Genomic DNA, 20490 nt, shown 5'->3' with positions numbered 1-20490 from the left:
CGACTCAGCTGAGACAGAAGTCTTAACCGGGAAGAAACACATAACCACGGAATCGGAAGGCATGGATTCCGGTAAGAGAACCCAGCCCAGGAATTGGAAAGCATCAGTACTTGCTTCATCAAATTAATACAAGTAAGAAAGAGCCGGCAGCGAAACATTGGAATACAATATATTCAAAAAAAAAAAACATTGGACTACAAAGCAGCAGAAACTTAACCGAATCTAGAAACACACATATTTAGTCGAAGACTACCGTCTCACCTGAATAAGTTGCTGAGTGGTATAATAGTTGGTCCGTTTTTAAGCTCATTGATTTTAGCCAATCTTTCCACTCGAAGCTTTTCCAAGGTCTTTTGATCTCTACGATCAATCGTACGTTTTATAGAGAGAAATATTGATAAATACTACGGAAGGGAAACACTGGTAAGATCCAGATACTTTTCTTGCTTAAGATCAATAATATGACTTATCTTTTGGTTTTAATATGGTATAAAAGTTTTAGGAGTTTAAAGTGGTGATCCTCACTTTTTTTGTTTGCTAATTACTAAAAAAGTGCATGTCCTTGCACATGCAGTTTCCTTGTTGCAAAAGTCAGGTTCATAGCAAAATACAAAAAAAATGTTGAGTGGATAAATTAAAATTTAAAATTAAAGATGATATACAAAATTAAGAATATGCAGCTCATTGTATTAACAATTAAGATAAAACAATGATCCAAATTAACAAAAAGACAGATAGTTTGTAAAGGTAAAGACAATTAAAAAGATTCAAAACCCACAAAACTTGGGGATGCAAACGTAGTGGTTGTAAACATGGTGATGAATTGGAGCTTGCAGAGTGAAAAAAGTTAACTAAAACTAGGAAACTGCAGCTGATAATCTCTAAAGTAAAGAGAATGAAAATATATAAACACCAAATACGTATAACAATTAATAATCATAAAGAAACCGAATACTTAAAAACCAAATGCAACATAAATTACAAATACATTATCTCAAACACAAACATAAATATAAAATCATGTATAGTTTCAAACACACACAATTACAAAAATACAAAAAACATGCGTATGAGCTTATGTCAGTGGGAGGGGACGGAGAATACAGTTTCCTCCAAAAATAGTCTTCATCTTTCATTGGCATGTCTCTCTCCATCAGATCATCAGATCACACAGTAGAGTTTCTTAGCGATAATAATGGCGAGACAACTTGCAGTCTTGCACATGCAGTTTGTTTCTTACAGAAGTCACGTTCACATTATGAACTAGAACACAATCAATTCTGAATAGAAATATACAAAAAAGTAAGAAACTGTAGCTTCTTTGTAATGATATCGAATATGAAAAGGAGCGACCACATTAACAAACACGGAGACAACATGTGAAGGTAAAAGCAATTAAAAAGTCATTTACGACATAAGGGCATAATTATCGCTGGCTCTTAGAGTATTCTTTAGGTGGTGGGATCTACAAAAAACACAAAAATCAAGTAGGCGTCCTTTTTAACTGTTCGCGGGTTTTACTGACACGTGGTGATCAGCGATTGGTTCGCACCTATCTCCAACCTTTTAAACTGTTCGCGGGTTTTACTGACACGTGGTGATCAGCGATTGGTTCGCACCTATCTCCAACCGGGAAGTACATTATATAGGCCATCTCATTTTAATTTGCTGAGCTAAACCTTTTCTATTTCCAACATCGTAATGGGCCTCTAGTCCATTATTTTAACACTAGAGTGTTACCTCTTCTAAATGTAACACCTTGTCACTTTTTAAATTGCACCAAAGTTTAAGAAAAAAAAAGAAACTGTCAGTACTCAGCACCTTCAGATATTAGCAACTTATGGCATGTACCTGAATAAGTACTCAGCAAATACACACACACACAATCTCAATCTGTTCTCTCTGGAGCACAAACAAGAAAGCCTTCTTCTCTTTAACTCACTGGATCTCACTCGGCTCGTGTCCCTCTCTGCAGCTTCCTCCTTTTATCTGTGGAGTGGGCCTATCCACACGTTCACTAGTCGAGTTGCTGCTATTAACTAATTCACTTGTTTCAATCAGTAAAGCAGAAACAGGAGGAATGAGTAGATTCTCCTCTGAATTCTTAAGGTTTGTTCAGAGCGTTACAGTGAGGGCAATAATACGTGATGTATGCGAAATCCTCTTTCCTAGCAATTAGTCCTGCGCAATTATGTAACGAACTGAAAACCATGTTAGAAGCCAGCATATAGTAGAAGTTTCAGGTAAAGGATGATGCTTGGAGATCAAGTTACCGTTATGCATATGAATGCAAATAACTGTGTAGGATCTTCAGCCCCCCACAAGGAGAATGCAAATACTTGCTTGGAGATCAAGTAACCGTTATGTGAATGCAAATAACAGTGTGGGATCTTCGCCCACAAGGAGAGCCGCGATGCGTGAGATCCAACTACCATCGGGAGCCGCATGTCCCTGAGGACTGTAATACACAACCAACATATGCTGGTTTTGCTCTGCGGTGCTTGAAATCTCTCTTTCGTCCAAGAATTGTGAGACTCATCATCAGTATGATGTGCTGAAGTGCTTCAACGACCGTGGGGATCTAGTATTTGGCTGTCTTCGATTCCTAAACCCTCGTGATTGGTTGACCTCCGTGTCATTGACCTTTCCCGAAGTTGGATTCATCTCCTAAAAATACATTCAAGCCTGAATCGACACCCAACTTTGATGCCAGGACAGTTGCAGCAGCTGGATCAGGGTCATATCTCTGCATCAAAAATGCTGATGTTAGCACCAGATCTACTCGCAGCAAGATGAGAAGCATCCCTTCCTTGTTCCTTGGCCTTGGTAACTGGTAAGTGGAGACAGAGGATAAAACTTCCTACCACTAATGGTCTTCTTCATGTTTGAATATTTTATTGTTTTCCATTCTTAAGATCAATAAATATGACAGACACCTTTTCTTTTGGTTTCTATATCTATTCTATTAATTCTTCAACATGTCCTATTGATATTTAGTTGTGTCCAACTATTATTTTCAACCCAATATTCATTTATAAGAAAATTATATTAACCATAACTGCTTTTGTACTAATAAAATAACGTTGTAACCTCCACTTCCATATGATTCGGAACCTATATATCGTTCAAGTTGACAGTTACAAAAAATCAATATTATTGTTTTCTTTTGGTGTATATACCAAATCGGCAAATCCTTTTGTTGTAACACAGATCAACATCTAATGTAAATTAAAATATTTGCCTATAGTACGGGTTAGAACTTTTTTTATAAAACTAAAAAATTTATCTTACGTAAATCATGTACACAAGTTCGATTGTAAAATTTGTAATGAATAAAAAAATAAAACATAAACTATATAAATGTTTATATTTATAATGTTTATTAAATAAAATTATCAAAAATAATCATGCGTTTTCAAAGCATATAATAAAATTGTTTAAAGTTAACAAATTAGGTTGAAATAGAGTTTAACAGGATTAAAGATAACTTTTAATAGAAATAAATATTTACATGAACTCATTTAGTTTAACGGGTTCTAATAGGTTATTTAATTAAAAATATTTATTAATTTGATTTTACTTAAAGTTAGTGACCATATTAACCCATTTACATATATAAATACTTAACAAAATATATTAAATTTTATTTTTTTCAAACACTTTTCAAAAAAAAATTTCGGTTTTCGGGTTGGGTTTGATTTTAGTTTTCGAATATAATACATTAATAACATGGTTCGAGTATATAGGTCAAGTATAATAGTGTACGAGACTTTGATTTTCGTTGGTTCCGAGTCAGATGTTTTGGGTTTGATTATTCTTAACTAATTATATTATATAACTACTAAGAAAATATAATATATTGCAAATTTAATGAATAAACTTTAAAAATAATTTACAAAATGCATATGGCACGAAGTATAGTTATGCAACTTGACATATTTAATATAGTTACCAAAATTAAATTAATATTAAAGAAAAATATGATTATAGAAAACATAAATATAAAAGTTAAAATTTTCAAAAAAATTAAAGTAAAAAATATACCCGCCCTTTTGAAAGGGCGGATCAAAATCTAGATAACTGCATCTATAACTATATCAAAACACTGACCACATTATAATTTTTTCTACCAAAATCAGTTATCACGTTTTTTTTTTAAAGCGGGGTTTATGATATCAATACTATTAATTCTTCAACATGTCCAATTGATATGGGTTAGGTCCAATTTAAAAAAGTGGCATCCAAATATAACTAACTAAAATAACCGTATAATAATAATAAGAAAACTGCATAACTTGATATATAGTCAACCTCCATAACCACTAAGTCATATTTTTAAGGGCTACAAATATTGCAACATAAATGTACGAATATATATATTTTTGTTTCATTTTCCTTACTCTTTTGCTTCACCTATTAATTATCCTATATCTAATTCCAAAATCATAGTATTTATTTAACAACCAAAAATATTCAGGAATCAAAATATAACCGCCTTCTACATATACGATATGGACTAATATACTGTATTTATGTATTTTTTCCTTACTCCTATTTTATAAAATATAGAAAGTGGATATGTATGTATACGGGTAGGTTTTCTATGAAAGGATCATGTGCTTGAACTAAATTTTACAAAATATTAATAACTTTTTAAGTATTTAAATGTCTATTGTAAATAATAAAATTAAATTTAAAATCTAAAATAATCTAAAAGTAAAACATAAAATTATAATTGATAATTGATAACAAAAATAAACTAATACCAAATCACAACAATTAGATTTGTTAATAGATTCATAATCCACAAGATCATATATATATATATTTTATATAAAAACCAAAAATCTAATTTCCTAATTAGAATACAAACATATTCTAATAATATAATTAAAAATCTAAAAAGTTAATAATTAAAAATTACGTATTGGTTTAACCAGTGGTTCAACTGGTAACCGAGTTTTGAGTTTTAGCGGATTTCCATGGGTTTTACCGGGTTTCCGTGGGTTTTACCAGATTATTAAACAATGATGTTTTTCCTAAAACTCAAACTGAATTACATACCAGATCCACGGGGTTGTCGGTTTAATCGCGAATCCGGATCGGTTTCAAAATATTGTGTACAAGTGTATAGTTATATAACATCACAAATTCAATATAATTATCAAAACTTTTAACTAATAATTTTTAAATATAGTAAATATGATTATAAATAAAACACAAATAAAAAATTAAAAACAAAAAATATACCTGCCCTCTGAAAGACGGATCAGAATCTAGTGGTGTAATAAAGCTTAAAAAAAGTGTTGATCATCACTTTATGCTCTCTTTTTTTTTTGTTGCAAATAGTAAAAAGGTACATGCAGTTTCTTTGTTATTGTCTGAGGACATAAGGAGGTAGACAACCTGTAGCCTACTACAAGTAAATGCTGGCACAAGTTGCATCATTATCCACAAGCTGGTTTGTACGGTTTATGCAGAGGTTGGTAATTAGAGAAGTAAGAAACGGAGAGGAAACGAAATTGATTACAAACACGTCTCAAAGATGCAACAGAAGATTTGTGTTGGACGCAAACTCCTAATCATTTCATACACATGCTAAACAGCTTGGAAGTCATACAGAGAAAAAGGAGCACATACACAACACAAACTGAATGCTAAATAAAAACAACTTCAAAGACAAGTATGCATGTATATACTCACAAATATGTAGCTGGAGGGACAGAGGTAACTAGTGGTTAAACCATATTAACGCTAAAAGTGACTGCGACCATCAGACTAAATCGTCTATCCAGTCAATGTCCATCATGAGGAAACTGTCCAGCTGCAAGTCTTCTACTGAGAATATCGATTCTGCACTTGCGTCCACTGGGAGATAGTGTTCATCAGCCATCTCCATGATCTCAGTAGCAACAGAGACATCCGGGGATGCAGGAACCTGAGAGGGAACCTGAGAAGGAACCTGATCAGTTTCCGGGGAAGGCACAGACACAACTGATGAAGCATAGTTTGTTGCTATTGTCTGTATATCATTCTTGGACAGAGGCCTGACAGAACCTTCAGGAAGCTGAGGCTTTTCACTAGTGGGAAAATTGAAAACACCCTTCTCACCCCTAATGCAGAACAAAGCAGCGTCATAGGCTCGAGCTGCCTTCTCCGGATCATCATATGAACCTAGCCATATTCGTCTTGCAGTCCTTGGAACTCTGATCTCAGACACCCACTTTCCCCACGACCTCTTTCTCACACCCCTATAGCATTTAAACCTTCCATCTTCATGAGCTTCTTCTAGTAAAGGAGATTTAGGAGTAGAAGGTGGCATCATATATATCCCTCCCTAACAGAAGCAGATTTTCAAGATTAGTGTTTAAACAGCTTTAAGCACAAGTCTAAGTACTGTAGGAACTGTAACTATGTGGAGCAGGTGGAGATGGAATGAAGAGGCACGCCATGTTTGTCAACAGCACGTGGCATCGAAGAAACTGCTCTTGTGCCAGGATAGTAGAGACTTTTATCCGCGGGTATCGGCTGACAAGGTATCTCTGTCAAGCATACGTTTCTTTATAGAGAGTCACCGCAAAATAAGAAAGTAGGGAGGGGGAAGAAACTACTGGTGGTTGTTACAAAAGTCAGATGTCCGTTTCTTTCCCGAAGTTGAGACACGAGTAAGAACCACCGCAATTTCTGGAGATATATATGCGATCAGTCCAAAACTAGATAAAAACTTTCGGTTTTCTTCCATGCGTCAGCCAGATAATCAGAAAAAGCATTAATGTAGACCTGACATTTGATCCAAGTCCTGTGAGCGAGCGTTAAAGAGATACCTCAAGTGGAAGCTAGTCCTGGAACCTGAGCTACTTCTTGTATTCATGTGATCTGAGGAACCAAGCCTAACAACATTGAAATGGAAAGAACCATTCAAATCTTCTAAGGTTAGAAACATATACTAGAATCTTATAATCTTTATTGTGCAATGAGCAGTTCCATTGCCTTGGATTTCATGAGTTCTGCATCCATCTCACAAATCCTAACAGTGCAAAAGAGAAGTAGAGAGACCAATCTCACACAAAAAAAATCTACAAAAGAAGACAATGTCACAAACTACCAATAAACCTTTTAACTGTGGATAAATTTTTTATGTTAAAGACGTTACAATAATGTTACAGAGATTGCAAGAATTTTTGTCATTCCAAAATTTGAAAGGCTCAGCTTACAGAATATTAGGATCAGAAACTGTTTCCTTTTCGATTTGAAGCTTGAAAACTTCAGAGAACTCCTTAAGTAAAGACTCGTGAGCTATATCAATCAATCTCAAATCACCGACCTTTCCATCTTCAAGCAAACTCTTTATGCTCCCAACTTGTCTGTCTCTAATCCCACACGGAACTATCGAACTGAACGGTGCTAGATCAGTTGTGACATTAAGAGCCAAACCATGATACGTTATCCATTTCGACACACGAATACCAATAGCCGCCACTTTTTGGTCGCCTACATAATAACATTAGCAAACCAAAAAAAAACAAGATCAAAATATACACTACGAAAGTCTAAAAAGACAATGTTGTGTGGTTTGAGAGACATACCGACCCAAACTCCAGTTAAACCATCAAGACGTGAAGCTTTGATAGAGAAAGCAGAGGAAAGAACACGGATGACAACCTCTTCAAGCGTCCTCAGGTACCAATGAAGATCCATCTCGTGGTTTCGAAGATTGATTATAGGATACATAACCAGCTACATTGTTTCAAACAAATCACATTCATTAGCTTGAAGAACTCATATAAGACAACAAGGAAACTTGAACATTAGTTTATACCTGACCAGGACCATGGTAAGTGACTTCACCACCACGCTCAGTTCGATACACATCGAAAGGAGCATCCTTTACGTCGAAATTGAGATACTCCTCTGAACTGCCAGTCCCATTGTGTAAACAGGAGAGTGTTGTAATAGAATCACAGTGTCTGGACAGTCTTGGTTTGTATCAATCAATGTCTTTTTCTCCTCGACGATGCGTTTCTGCCATGTCCAAGCTTTCTTGTATGGAACCAACTTGTCGTGGAGATCAAAACACTGACACCTGCCAAAAAACGTTTTTAAAAATTGATGGTGATTGCAGTGAAGGTGTTCGTGAATATGCCTCAAAGAAAAAAAAGATCGAGACTTTTACTTTCTTGGGTTGCTGAAGACCTTCACAGATCTGAATACTCTGTTTCTGTTGGCGTTCGTACGAGGGTGATGATGGAGACCAGGAAGTAATGTTTCTACTCGATGCAGCGACTCCATAACACTGATGTTTTAGTTGAAACTTGCTTTTGTCTGAATTCGTTTCACAGTAATTCAGTTTTTAGCCAATTAGAAAAGAGTCAATAGCAATTTTGACCCCCCAAAAAAAATATATTTTTATTTAAATATTTGGAACCAAATAGCAATCTTGTGGATAAGAGATATTTTACGTGTTTAGAAGAAGATAGCAAAAACCAAAAAGAGAGAGTGTGGCTTTATTTATCGTTTGGTCCTGGCATCTGCTTCTCTCTTTCGGGTAATCATCTCGGCAAAACCTCTGTTTCTTATCTGTTCGGAGGTTCTTCTGTGTGTAAAGATTGTAAAGGTGTTGACTTTCACAAAGAACTATGATGGGTTTCGTTGAAGATTCTGTTTTGTTGCCTTAGGTTACAGTTGCAAACAATGTTGGGTTTGATTCATGTCCTTGATGAGCTCTTCATTAGTCTTATGCCACTGCTTAGCATTCACTAGCCAACACTCTGTTCTTGGTTCATCATCATCATCTCTCGGTTATAATCGCTTTCAATCAATTTCGTTGCGGGGTAAGAGGAGAAAGGGGCTTAGGAGATTCGTTCCCAGTGCGGAGAAGGAGGATAGTCACACTGGTAGTAATAATAAAAGGAGGAGAAGAAGCTGGTGGCAGAGGTTTTTCTTTGATGACGATGGGAACTGGCTTGGTCTGAGAGACGACGACATTGTTGACGAGACAGCTGAGCTTGAAAAGAATGATGAGATGTCTGATGAAGAGAAATTCGAGACCTGGAAGAGACGAGCAGAGGCCATTGTGGAGCTACGGGAAAGTCAGGAGGAGATTGGTGATGATAACGATGTTGGGGATGTGAGCAAGAAGTGGGAGGATTGGATTGTGGATTCAGATGACGGTTTAGTCGAGTCTTGGAGCCGAGGAGACGACGAGGGAAGCGAGGACAGATCAGAGCTTGATGAATTGGGTGTTCCTGAGAGAGGGTTGGTTAAAATGGTGAGGGATATGGTTTTAGGAGCTGAAGAGGAAGATATTCTATACGAAGACCGTGTTTTTCGTTATGCATCTTCAAAATCTGTGAGTTATGTTTCTTGTTACATGTCTTGTCGAGTGTAACGTTCTTCCAGCAGACTGCTCAATGCTCATTGTAACTCTTTGCAGGCAAAGTTTTTGGCGGTGTTGATCCTCATACCATGGGCATTGGACTTTCTAGCCCATGATTATGTACTCATGCCTTTCTTAGACAGGTGATTTTTTTCATTTACTACTGTTATGTTCTCCGTGTACTTTGTGTTAGTCTCCAGTTTGATTGTTTAGCATTTGGCTTTACTTACAGATATGTAAAGACTGTGCCACTTGCTGCCCAGACGCTTGATGTGAGACGAAGCCAGAAGCTAGAAATGGTAAAGGAACTGAACAGAGAGAAAGCTAGGTACCGTCTTGAAGTAGAGATTGGCAAAACTCCGCCTCTTTCTGATGATGATTTATGGTGGGAGCTGCGTGGTAAAGCGTAAGAGAAACAACAACTTGCGCCACAGTTTTTTACTTTATTTTGATGTTTGAGTGTTGAAAACTCATCTTGATATATATGCCTTATAGTTCATTTACTATCCTTTGCTTTCTTTCAACAGCTTAGAGCTGCGAGAGGAGTGGAGATTAGAGAACCGGAAAGCATTTGCCAACATATGGTCTGATATGGTGTTTGGTATCTCACTGTTCGTTCTTTTGTACGCCAATCAGGGTAGAGTAAGTCTTTAATGTTTCACCAATCTACCGTGTGACATATTCAAGCTGTTAAGTCCATTTTTAACATGTGATAAAACCCTTTTCAGGTAGCCTTGTTGAAGTTTACGGGGTACAAAATCATAAACAACATTTCAGACACGGGAAAAGCATTCCTCATCATCCTTATCACCGACATATTCTTGGGGTAAAATATCCTAATCTTTGCGTTAATGAAGATCATAATAAAGATGTTACACAGTTCTAGGAACCTGATATTTGATGACCAGTTGTGCAGGGGAATGTATATAACTTAATGCTTCTTTTTTTTGTTAGGTACCATTCTGAATCTGGATGGGAGACATTGTTAGAGATAATAATGGAACATTATGGTCTTGAAGTTGAGCAATCTACTATAACCATTTTCATCTGTCTCGTTCCCGTTGTTATTGACGCTTGTGTTAAGCTCTGGGTAATCTTCTCTTCTCCTTTTATGTCCACTTTTTTTGGCATTATGTGTATCTCCTTTTCTGTTTCTTCTTCTTTGCTCATTATCTCTTTTTCTTGTGCAGCTGTTTAAGTTCCTTCCAAGACTGTCTCCGAGAGTTTCCAACATTTTCCAGGAGATGAAACGTCATTAAGTAGTATCCACCATTAAAACCCTCCTCTTGAGTTCTCTTCCGTTGCTATGACACAAAACCATTCTTCAGCTTTTTTTAATTCATATAGACACAAGATAAACATAGGCTATTTTTGTCATTCATCTCGATTCTTTTTGGCTGAATTGTCGGTGAAAGAATTGAGAGAACATTGGTATGTGGGCTCTCTCGGCTTTGGGTTTATGCATACACAATAAACAAACCTACAAAAGAAACCCCTTTTAGCTTTGGATTTATGCATACCTGTGAAGTTGTAATCTTATCTTTCAATATGGTAAGTTATCATATGTTATGCTTATCTTTATAGTAGGGACATATATTCCAATAATTTCACATACAAATTACAAAAGTAGTGAAAGAACATAAGTCTTGTCACCTTTTGACTCGCCTTTAGCTTTTTTGGATTGTTGATTTGATGATTAATTAGGATTAAGTTTCTAAGAGTTCAAACTTCCACACAAAACTCTCATGCCTTTGTTGACTGACTCGAGACACTTTTCTCTCTTTTGGTCCAAGCACAATGTTTTAAAAGCTGACCATGCAAATGTATAAGGGTTTGATTGACAAGAAAAAACTAAAGCAGTACAAATTGTACTGTACAATTTCACGTATCCAAAGTATATTATTTTTAATCATGTGGTCGAAGGTAACACACAGTTCACAAGTGAGGACACAACGTCTCTAGATTGAAATCTATAAAAAATGATGTAAGATGTATCTAACTAGAGACCTCATCAAAAATATAGTTACAAACAAAAACACAGATTTACACCATTTTAGACCAAGCCAGGTACGTATTAGATATGCTTCAGAGATCATACCACGATATGCAAAATTAACGATTAAATGTAGGACAACCTATCACTAGCTAGCATTTTACTTTTTTTTAGTAGGTTAGCATATTTACATTGCTTCACAAGACCTCTTAGGTGGATGAGTAAGATTCCTTTGCAGTAAAAAAAGTTATCTATGACTATGAGGAACGGTCTGCAAGAGAGAGTTTAACTGATATACCTCGAACTGTCCCCAATTCAGGCCATTGCCCAATCTATATTATTAAAACTCAAGTACAAAATGAGATTGTTTGGTTACTTGGATATCATTTTAAAAAGTCAGTGTTTGGCAACAGGTATAACCATTATTTGTTTCTAATATTTATCAATCCATGGCATTAGACTTTTTTTTTAAATGATTCCTCGCCGGCCATACTTTCACGAAGCCCATAATATATTTTTGGCCCAACTTATGTTCTTTTCGTTATGTTATTTTAGAATACATGTAACATTAAAAATAAATAAACACCAATATGCCGACAATCTTGCTAATCGTAAGCAATAACTACGGTATCTATATGTGTGGGAATATCCTAAGTTAAGTAGTTACCTAAATATAATCAACCAATTAAATAAAATCAGCATATCCATATATGAACAAATTCATTTAAATTTCCTCCCTTTTAGGTAACCACTAAAGATCTTATATATATTTTCTTGATACAAAATTATTTTCCTCTTACATAAAAACGTGTTACCAAAGCTAAACAAAATACATTTATTAACACACATTTATTTTAAAATATTAACTAATATGGCGAGAATCTAGCATATCTGTAGAACCTATTTTCACTTTCTAAACTACAACCTCATAATAAATCGAACTTATAAAAGTATTTACCTAAATACTGACAATTATTAAAATTGAATTTGGCGTATCCATATATTAGCATCTCTTTAAATTTCCTACATTTTAGGTAGCCACTAACTGATATATATATATATATATATATAATAATATATATATAATATTTACGTGATACACAAACCTTTAATAAGATATATTCTAATTTACATGTCCTTTATTCTCGATAATATCTAACCTAATTAATTACCATAGTGAATCGATATCTACTTGCATATATATATACACATACCTCTCTTCCTTCTTTCCAACGTATTCACACAGTTTAGTGAAAAAAAAAATGTATTCACACAGCAAACCCAAAAAATGGCAATGATATGTACACCACAAAGTTATATTCTTATTAACAAGTTTGCGCCATGCAAGGATGCTTGGAAAATACAGGTCAAGTTACTCTTTTTTTTAGCAAAAAAAAGAAATAAAAAAAAAGGAATTAAAAAAAATACAGGCCGAGCTACTCCATTACTGGAAACAAAACATACAAGTTTCGGAGATGAAACTATGGAATGTGTTTTCGTAGATGAAACAGTAAGTATTAAAGTTATTAGCGTTTTATCCTTTTACACAAAAATGATAATATAGGCTGTTTTTATATGTGCAGGGCGCAAAGATTCATGCTTCCTCCAAAGTAATCTCTCTGTTGGAGAATGGAGATTCGTCGAAAAATTTAAGATTACAAAAAAAAAAAGAAAAAAAATTAAGGTTACTGGAAATTCTGGCAAATATCGCCCAACTGACCTCAAATACAAGGTCGTTTTGACAGCTGACACAGTGATAACTCCATCTAGGTTATCGGACGTCAATCCCTCGAAGCTATTTGAAAATTGAATTCCCATGTCCCTAAACGGTATGATATTAGTTTTATTTGCATGTATATTACTATAGGTTCTTAGTCTTGAAATATAATTATTATTTTTCTTTTTTTATAGATGTAATGGGTGAAGTTATTGATATAGGAGGAATACAAACATTTCGGTTCACATAACACAGCGTAAGCAGTTTATGTTTTTATATTTATAAGATATTGTCGAACTTAGTTATATTTTATTCACTATCCTTTATTATTGTATACGACTGTGTGCAGGGGTCAAGTTGTTTCATGTTGCTTGTGGGGAAAGTAAGCAGCACAAGTTTCATCTCAATTTGAAGATACAAATGATGAAACGATAATATCTGATAATTTTTTGCAAAACTCAGCTTCTACGGAGGTATAAAACCATGTAAATAAAAATTCATATTGAAAAAATCTTATGTTGATAAAACAGTACATTAAATTTACAAAGGATGTGAACATAGTTGAAACACAAATCATAAACGCATTTGATGCTTCAGTTGTTACTCTCAGTTCAGATTCTACAATTTATGCATACGTAGGTGTACTTTTTCTGACATATATTCTTGATTAGTGGTTACAAAATTTTACAATTTAAATGGTTATTGATAAATTTTCGTTTTGTTTTTCAGACTTATGCAGAATGATCTTCCTCTTGCTGATATTGAGCAAAAGAATGATAAAAAGATGATCAAATGAGACTGTTGGGTATATATAACATTTTAAATTATCACTCGAAGTCAACACAGAAGAACATCGTTAGTTATATTATGATACATCGAAAACTAATTATGAAAAATAAATATCGATGTATGAAAAAACTCTTTCTATTTCACTTAATTTAGTCAAACACATAGAACGAGTTTTTTTATTAATTTATAAAATCAGTTTGACATAAACATTATCTGTCCATTTAGGTACATGTTTCATTCGGGGTATCGTTTTTTTTTTTTGGAAACCAAATCCCGCTTGAATATTATAAAATTATGTGTGGATTTTGAATTAGGTCATTTTGGATCTGGATGAATTCGGTTCTGATGTATAAGAACCTAAAAAAATCTAAATAACCAATGTATCTAAAATGGGTTCAAATATTTGTAACAAAAATAGCCATATAACATGATTCGGTCTAGGTTTTTTGAATATTGTTAGTTATGTTATGATACATTTAGAATATATAACACCAATTATGAAAAATAAATATCGATGTATAAAAATATATTTCAGGGGCCAATTTAACAAAATATTAGTTGGTTCATTTGAAATATATATATTTAAAATATTTATATGAACTGAAAAAATCAATATAATATACTGTACATTTGGATTCAAAATTATTTTTTAATAACAAACTACACAAATACGTTGATTTATATATAAATTTAAATTACAATGTAAATATTTAATTAATATATAAATATTTCACATTGTTTAAACAAAATATCAATGTAAAAGTATTGTACAGTTGTGTTCTAAAATCATTTATTTTAACAACAAACCAAATAAATATGTTGATTGGAGAGAGAATAAAACAAAGCCAGAGAAACACATAGTTTACGAGAGACACTCTATGTATCGAATTTATTATAAAGAAATTTTTACTAAGATAAATACATTAAATAATTACAAACAAATAATATATTTCATAAAAGTGAAAAGTAATACCCGCGCTTTCGAAGCGCGGGTCAAAATCTAGTTATAAGTTATAACCACATCATTTTGTGTAATTTATTTGTATCATTAGTTTACACAATTTGCTATAGTAATTTCTTGGTCAAACTGGGCAATGGCCTGAATTGTCAGAAATTGAGTTGTCCCTACTGGAAATGTCTCCTTTCATATTTTGTTTTTATTGCACTTAAAACAAAACAAAATATTGGGACAAGAAACTGTAAACTGAAAATGTGACAAAATGAAAAGAGAAAAACAGTAGTGATTAAAGTTAATCTAGGAAGAGAAGAAGAAAAGAAAAATAGCGAGGAATGTCTGACTCTCTGACAGCAATTCCATTAAAGGCCTTTAACTTGCAGCCTTTGACCAAATCCTAGCCCTTCAATCTTATGTGTAACTCTGCTTTCAAGACACAAGGCGCAAACAAAATAAACATGTGTAAAATTTGTTTAAAAATCAAGTACGAAAAATGATCATTACAAATGGTAAATCTAAATTCCCAGCACAAGTAGAATCAAATGAAATAAACATGTCTAGTTTTTGTTATGATAAAAGTTCAATGAATTTGACTAAAAATTCAATGCAAAAAGAGGCGTAACTAAAATGTGGAAAATGGAAATCAGGCTGCTGATAACATTTATACAGGTTGCATTAAATTTGATTTTAAACATATGAGAAAATTAAAACATGCTGTATTATTCAAGCAAAACATAAAGTATTTTTAATATTTCGTTTGCAATACTTAGTAATCACAAATGAACATTCAACTTGTACCTTCATGATGAACATAAGCTACCTTTAACTTCTTATGCAATCCAAAAGAGATTTACAGTCTACGACCAAAATTAGTTATAACAAACACGCAAAAGAAGATACAACTTGTAATTAAATATTGATTTAACATTAGGCTAAAGATGAGCATATGTTAGAAAATGCTTACGTCAAAGACTATTACTCCTTTGAATTTCTAATAGCCTAATTTGTTTTTAAGACCTAAGATTAAATGCATAGATAATAATTAACACCACTAACAGAAAACGAAGAGGTGTCTATAAGAAGTTAGGTTTCATATTGATACAACTCATCATCTTCTTTACCCCGCCAAGATCGGTTCCTATCCTTCTCTCCTCCACCACCCTCTCTCCATTTTCTTCCCTCTATTTTACCTCTCTCTCTAGAAGTTTTAACACAAACAAACCCACCAAAAACAATGAAACCATAACAACAACAACAATATTTTGTTTTTATTTTTAGACATAGAGAGAAGGAGGTTTTGGGTTTGTGTTTTCTCTCCTTCTCTTCGTTGAAAGTTTTCGTTTTCTTTTTCTTTTTTTTATAAATTCTTTTGTGAGATTTTGATGAGATGGGTAACGTGACATCAAATGTAGCGGCCAAGTTCGCCTTCTTCCCGCCAGATCCGGCAACGTACAGAGTAACAGAGGATGAGGAGACAGGGAAGCTGGTCTTCTCCGGAGTCTCTCCCGACCTGAACATGGAAGTCCATCAGCTCAGCACCAAGTCCGGTAACAAAGTTGTTGCCACGTTCTGGAGACACCCTTTCGCGAGATTCACGGTTCTATATTCTCATGGCAACGCAGCTGATCTTGGCCAAATGGTTGAGCTCTTCATCGAGCTCCGTGCTCATCTCCGCGTCAACATCATGAGGTAAAATTAAAATAATACTCATCACAAAATCTTAAAACTTTTCTTGTCTTACATATATATATTTTTTTCTTTTTGAAACAGTTATGATTATTCAGGCTATGGAGCTTCAACAGGAAAGGTAAAAAAACAGAGAAAAATCATTTGAATTTTCAAAAACCTTTATGTGATTTGTTTTTTTTTGGTAAAAAGCTTTATGTGATTTTTTGATATGTTTGTTTGTGTTTCTGATTTAAATTTTGGTTATTTGGTGGTGTAGCCATCTGAGTTCAACACATACTATGACATTGAGGCAGTGTACAACTGCTTGAGAAGCGATTATGGGATCAAGCAAGAGGAGGTGATACTGTACGGACAGTCTGTTGGAAGTGGGCCAACGCTGCACATGGCTTCAAGGTTGAAGAGGCTAAGAGGAGTTGTTCTTCACAGCGCCATTCTCTCTGGCATTAGAGTCTTGTATCCTGTCAAAATGACTCTCTGGTTCGATATCTTCAAGGTAAAGTATAAAACACACGAACGATGTTTTTGTTAAGACTTATAATATATTATACTCTGGTCAGGTCTCATGATGTCACTTATATTGCAGAACATAGACAAGATTCGCCATGTGAATTCCAAAGTTCTCGTCATACATGTATGAACGCTTTACTAAAATCAACTGTAGATTCTGACTTCATTTCATTCTGTTAATAATCCGTGCTGATTGATTCACCTGCAGGGTACAAAGGATGACATAGTGGATTTGTCTCACGGGAAGAGATTGTGGGAGCTGGCCAAGGAGAAGTATGATCCGTTATGGGTGAAAGGTGGAGGTCATTGCAACCTGGAGACGTATCCTGAGTACATTAAACACCTGCGCAAGTTCATAAACGCAATGGAGAAACTATCTTTAACCAATCCACCACCAAAACAACCGACCAATGAGCCTAGTATCACCGAGACTAAGCACAATCGGTGCTTGAGATTTCGGAAAAGGTAGGGATGTGTTTCTTCAGGTTTAGTAGCAGAATCAGAAGACAATTTGGGAGATTCCTTTATGTGCTTGCATAAGACATGTGTTTTGAACTCAGAACATTCAAGGAAAGCTTGAGGAGAGTCATTTCCTCTAGTGAGATCAAAACCAAATGCTAAACACTGGTGGAAAACAAAGATATAATCTAGAGAGGTATTTACTGTAAAATGTAGCCATGTTCTTGAGCAAATTGCTCGATGTTAAATCTCCTGTACCAGAAAAATGTAATGTAGCATCAACTTTGAGGTTTTTGTATAACATCATTACTTGTAGGAGAAGCTAACAGAGAACAAGATGTTTCCACGCCGAGACAAACAAGTAAAACAAGCAAACAAATAAAAACATTACAATGCAAAGTCCCATTACTCTTTTAAGTCGCAACTCTATATTTGTCTTTTTCACAAAGAGCTCCTCCCAGAGTATTTACAGTTCCTTAGTCAATCTCCACAATTTGAGGCCTCCTCTCTGCAGCTTTCTTGCGTATAAAGATACCCCATCTCAATGCAGCTTTAAGCTTAAGCCATCCCACCACAGCTTTCCCTGAGCCTTTGCCTCGTTCTCTCCCATAATCCTTATCAATCTGAGCTTCATACCGATCATTTAAACCGTAATAGGACTCATCAATATTAGTAAACCCGCCTGCTAACCCAAATGTCTTGAGCAGTTTCTGCATATCATCGGTCTCAAGCATCTCTGAACTCCTCACCCTAATTTCCTCTGTGAAAACATCTTCACGGTCTCCATTGTATGTGCCTGAAACTGAGGAACTATCCATCGATGTGTAGTCTCCTAACTGATTGCGTGGCTGTTGCACAAACGGATACTGTCTCTGTTCCTGAGGAACCATTGAGTAGCTATTATTCACATTCTGATGACACTGCAGAGTCTCCTGATGGTTCTGTGCCCTTCTTGCCTCTGGTAAGCAATTCAACAGCTCACCGTCATACTCAACCGTTTTATGCCAGTTCTCATAAGCAGCCTTCACCAGAATGTCTGCAGAAATCTGTTAAAAGAGTTGCAAAGGCAGCTCAGATCCTACTGGGAATAAGAAGCCAAGTTTTACAGAGAGATGTCTTACCTTTTGGTCATGATTAAGAGATTCAAGAGATAAGAAGTGGCCATTAGCAATCAAGCCTCGGAACTCATATATATGATTGAAGACAACTCCTGTGTTATGATGTGTCTGCTCTGTGTAATAAACGTAAAGCTTCCCACCCAATACACAAGTCTTTGCATGCTCCACCGTGTTTTCCCACATTCTATTTGACATTCCACTCCCAAGTAACTGCAAAACACACACCAAGTAAGTAAAGCAAGACACAGTAACTACTTCTATAGATGTTTATGGATGCACATACGCTTCTTAGCTTCTGCGGTTCCTTCACAAGTATCCGAAGGAAGTCTTCAACGGTCATGATGTTAGATTTTACTAGCTTCTTGTGTAGTGCTCCATCTTTCGCTATTCTATCTAATCTCCAGACTTCATCATGTAAAGCCGGTGGATAATGCTTCTTGTATACTGCAAAAAAAAGAACCAAGATTCAGATGAACAATCCAAGAAACTCTCTAAAGTATTTAAGGAACTCACGTTCTCCTCTGTGATCTTTAACAGCAAAAGGCTCTGTCTTAGCTTCACGTATACTAAACCCTGTTGCAGCCTTAACACCAAGCCTAAACTTTCTGCTCCTGATCCAGCTCGAGTTGTCGTTGAAAGTAAGTTCTCCTAGAGTTCCTACACCTTCCTTAAGTACCACGTGCGTGTGACCAGTCAAGATTGGACGTTTTCCTTCCCGCTCTTTCACAAGAAAGCTCTCAAAATGTTCTCTCGTCCAATCTTCATCGTCTTCATCATTGAAGTCTCCGTCTAACACGACAACATTCAGCTTCGCCATTGATTCTTCTCCTGTTTGAACTACGTTTCCTGTGTTTGCGTCTATAAGAACCACGCGAATGGCTGAGCCCTGCTCTCCTTCGACTTTACCTCCTGTGAATAAATGAGGAGGCATTCGTGTTCTGAAACGAATTTGAAGGTTTCTTCTTCCATCGAGGCCTTGAATCTTCTTTGGTTCTTGAGATCTGAAACACACAAATTGTTGTGAAGATCATGGAACCAACACCATTCAAGCGAAGAAAGAGACAGTAACATAACTATAGAAACTACCTTGGAGTTGCTTTGGAGTTCTCCAACTTCGATAAGGCACGTTCCACCTCTTCACTGACCTGTCCATTACACCACACCATAACAAGTTTAAAACTCCCACACGCTTCACAAGATTTGGAATAGAATATTAACTCACAATTCTGCGGAATAATGGTTCCAAAGACGAGCATAGCCTCTGCAGACTATCTACCTTGACAGCTTCCACGATGACACTGTAAACACAGTTCTTGGTTTTATAATACAATCTCTGAGCAAGATACTTAAATAAACATCTCTCAGAAAGGTTATCCAGTCCCAAAAGGAGTGCATAATAACAGCCAAAACAATCTAAGTTACGATGCATGAAACACATGTGAAGTATTGACTTACCTTGCCAAAGCTGGAAGCTTCTTCTGTCTCTTTGGTTCTGAGCCTTCTGACAAGTTATCTTGATTGTGTCCATGTCCTCTCTTCCTCATCGAACTTTCCATTTAAAGTAAAGATAAGTTATCAATCTCTGTGCCTAGAGAGACACAAATTTAATGCAATTCCCAACGTTGGAGGAAAGAGCACGAGTCTTAAACACTAAGGAAGCTTCAGAGAAACGCAACAGAATAATAGAGCACAGAGATTAGTTGAATCTAGAACCAAAGTCGTAAAGCTATCCTTTTATTTTCTTTATGGATTGTTTTTTTCTACAACCCACATGGAGTGTACGAACCTAGATCTGTTTCTTTTAATGGTAGATCTAAAAGCTTTTATGGATCATGTCCCTTTGGAATATATAGAATAATGCAAAACAGAGTACTTTAGTGGCCGACG

General features: G+C 35.2%; 4 protein-coding genes and 1 pseudogene across 4 annotated transcripts; 2 read left to right on the top strand and 3 right to left on the bottom strand.

Annotated features, from left to right (window-relative positions):
* Window positions 1-5544: 5544 nt before the first annotated feature.
* On the bottom strand, window positions 5545-6766 carry LOC108837867 (ethylene-responsive transcription factor ERF015-like). The gene has a single exon (XM_057003476.1). It carries the CDS (start codon window positions 6323-6325, stop codon window positions 5774-5776), a length of 552 nt encoding a protein of 183 aa, XP_056859456.1. The 5' UTR covers window positions 6326-6766; the 3' UTR covers window positions 5545-5773.
* A 342-nt stretch (window positions 6767-7108) lies between these two features.
* On the bottom strand, window positions 7109-8350 carry LOC108837866 (octanoyltransferase LIP2p, chloroplastic-like; annotated as a pseudogene).
* A 153-nt stretch (window positions 8351-8503) lies between these two features.
* On the top strand, window positions 8504-10940 carry LOC108825756 (chloroplast envelope membrane protein). Its single transcript, XM_018599112.2, has 8 exons — window positions 8504-8545; window positions 8676-9349; window positions 9434-9519; window positions 9609-9782; window positions 9904-10018; window positions 10105-10202; window positions 10331-10466; window positions 10567-10940. Exons 2-8 carry the CDS (start codon window positions 8708-8710, stop codon window positions 10633-10635), a joined length of 1320 nt encoding a protein of 439 aa, XP_018454614.1. The 5' UTR covers window positions 8504-8545; window positions 8676-8707; the 3' UTR covers window positions 10636-10940.
* A 4985-nt stretch (window positions 10941-15925) lies between these two features.
* Window positions 15926-17779, top strand: LOC108842467 (uncharacterized). The gene is made up of 5 exons (XM_018615388.2): window positions 15926-16519; window positions 16601-16637; window positions 16776-17012; window positions 17103-17150; window positions 17235-17779. Exons 1-5 carry the CDS (start codon window positions 16218-16220, stop codon window positions 17493-17495), a joined length of 885 nt encoding a protein of 294 aa, XP_018470890.1. The 5' UTR covers window positions 15926-16217; the 3' UTR covers window positions 17496-17779.
* Window positions 17759-20400, bottom strand: LOC108842466 (calmodulin-binding protein 60 F). The gene is made up of 7 exons (XM_018615387.2): window positions 20059-20400; window positions 19826-19901; window positions 19690-19748; window positions 19117-19604; window positions 18887-19047; window positions 18607-18813; window positions 17759-18531 (listed from the first exon to the last, which is right to left on the bottom strand). The coding sequence occupies exons 1-7, from the start codon at window positions 20157-20159 to the stop codon at window positions 17962-17964; spliced, it is 1662 nt and encodes a 553-aa protein (XP_018470889.1). The 5' UTR covers window positions 20160-20400; the 3' UTR covers window positions 17759-17961.
* Between the last annotated feature and the right edge of the window lie 90 nt (window positions 20401-20490).

The sequence above is a fragment of the Raphanus sativus genome, chromosome 2 (assembly GCF_000801105.2).
Source record: "Raphanus sativus cultivar WK10039 chromosome 2, ASM80110v3, whole genome shotgun sequence".
NCBI classification, from domain to species: Eukaryota; Viridiplantae; Streptophyta; class Magnoliopsida; order Brassicales; family Brassicaceae; genus Raphanus; species Raphanus sativus.
The sequence above is the reverse complement of the archived record's forward strand: the minus strand, read 5'-3'. Positions and strand labels throughout refer to the sequence as shown.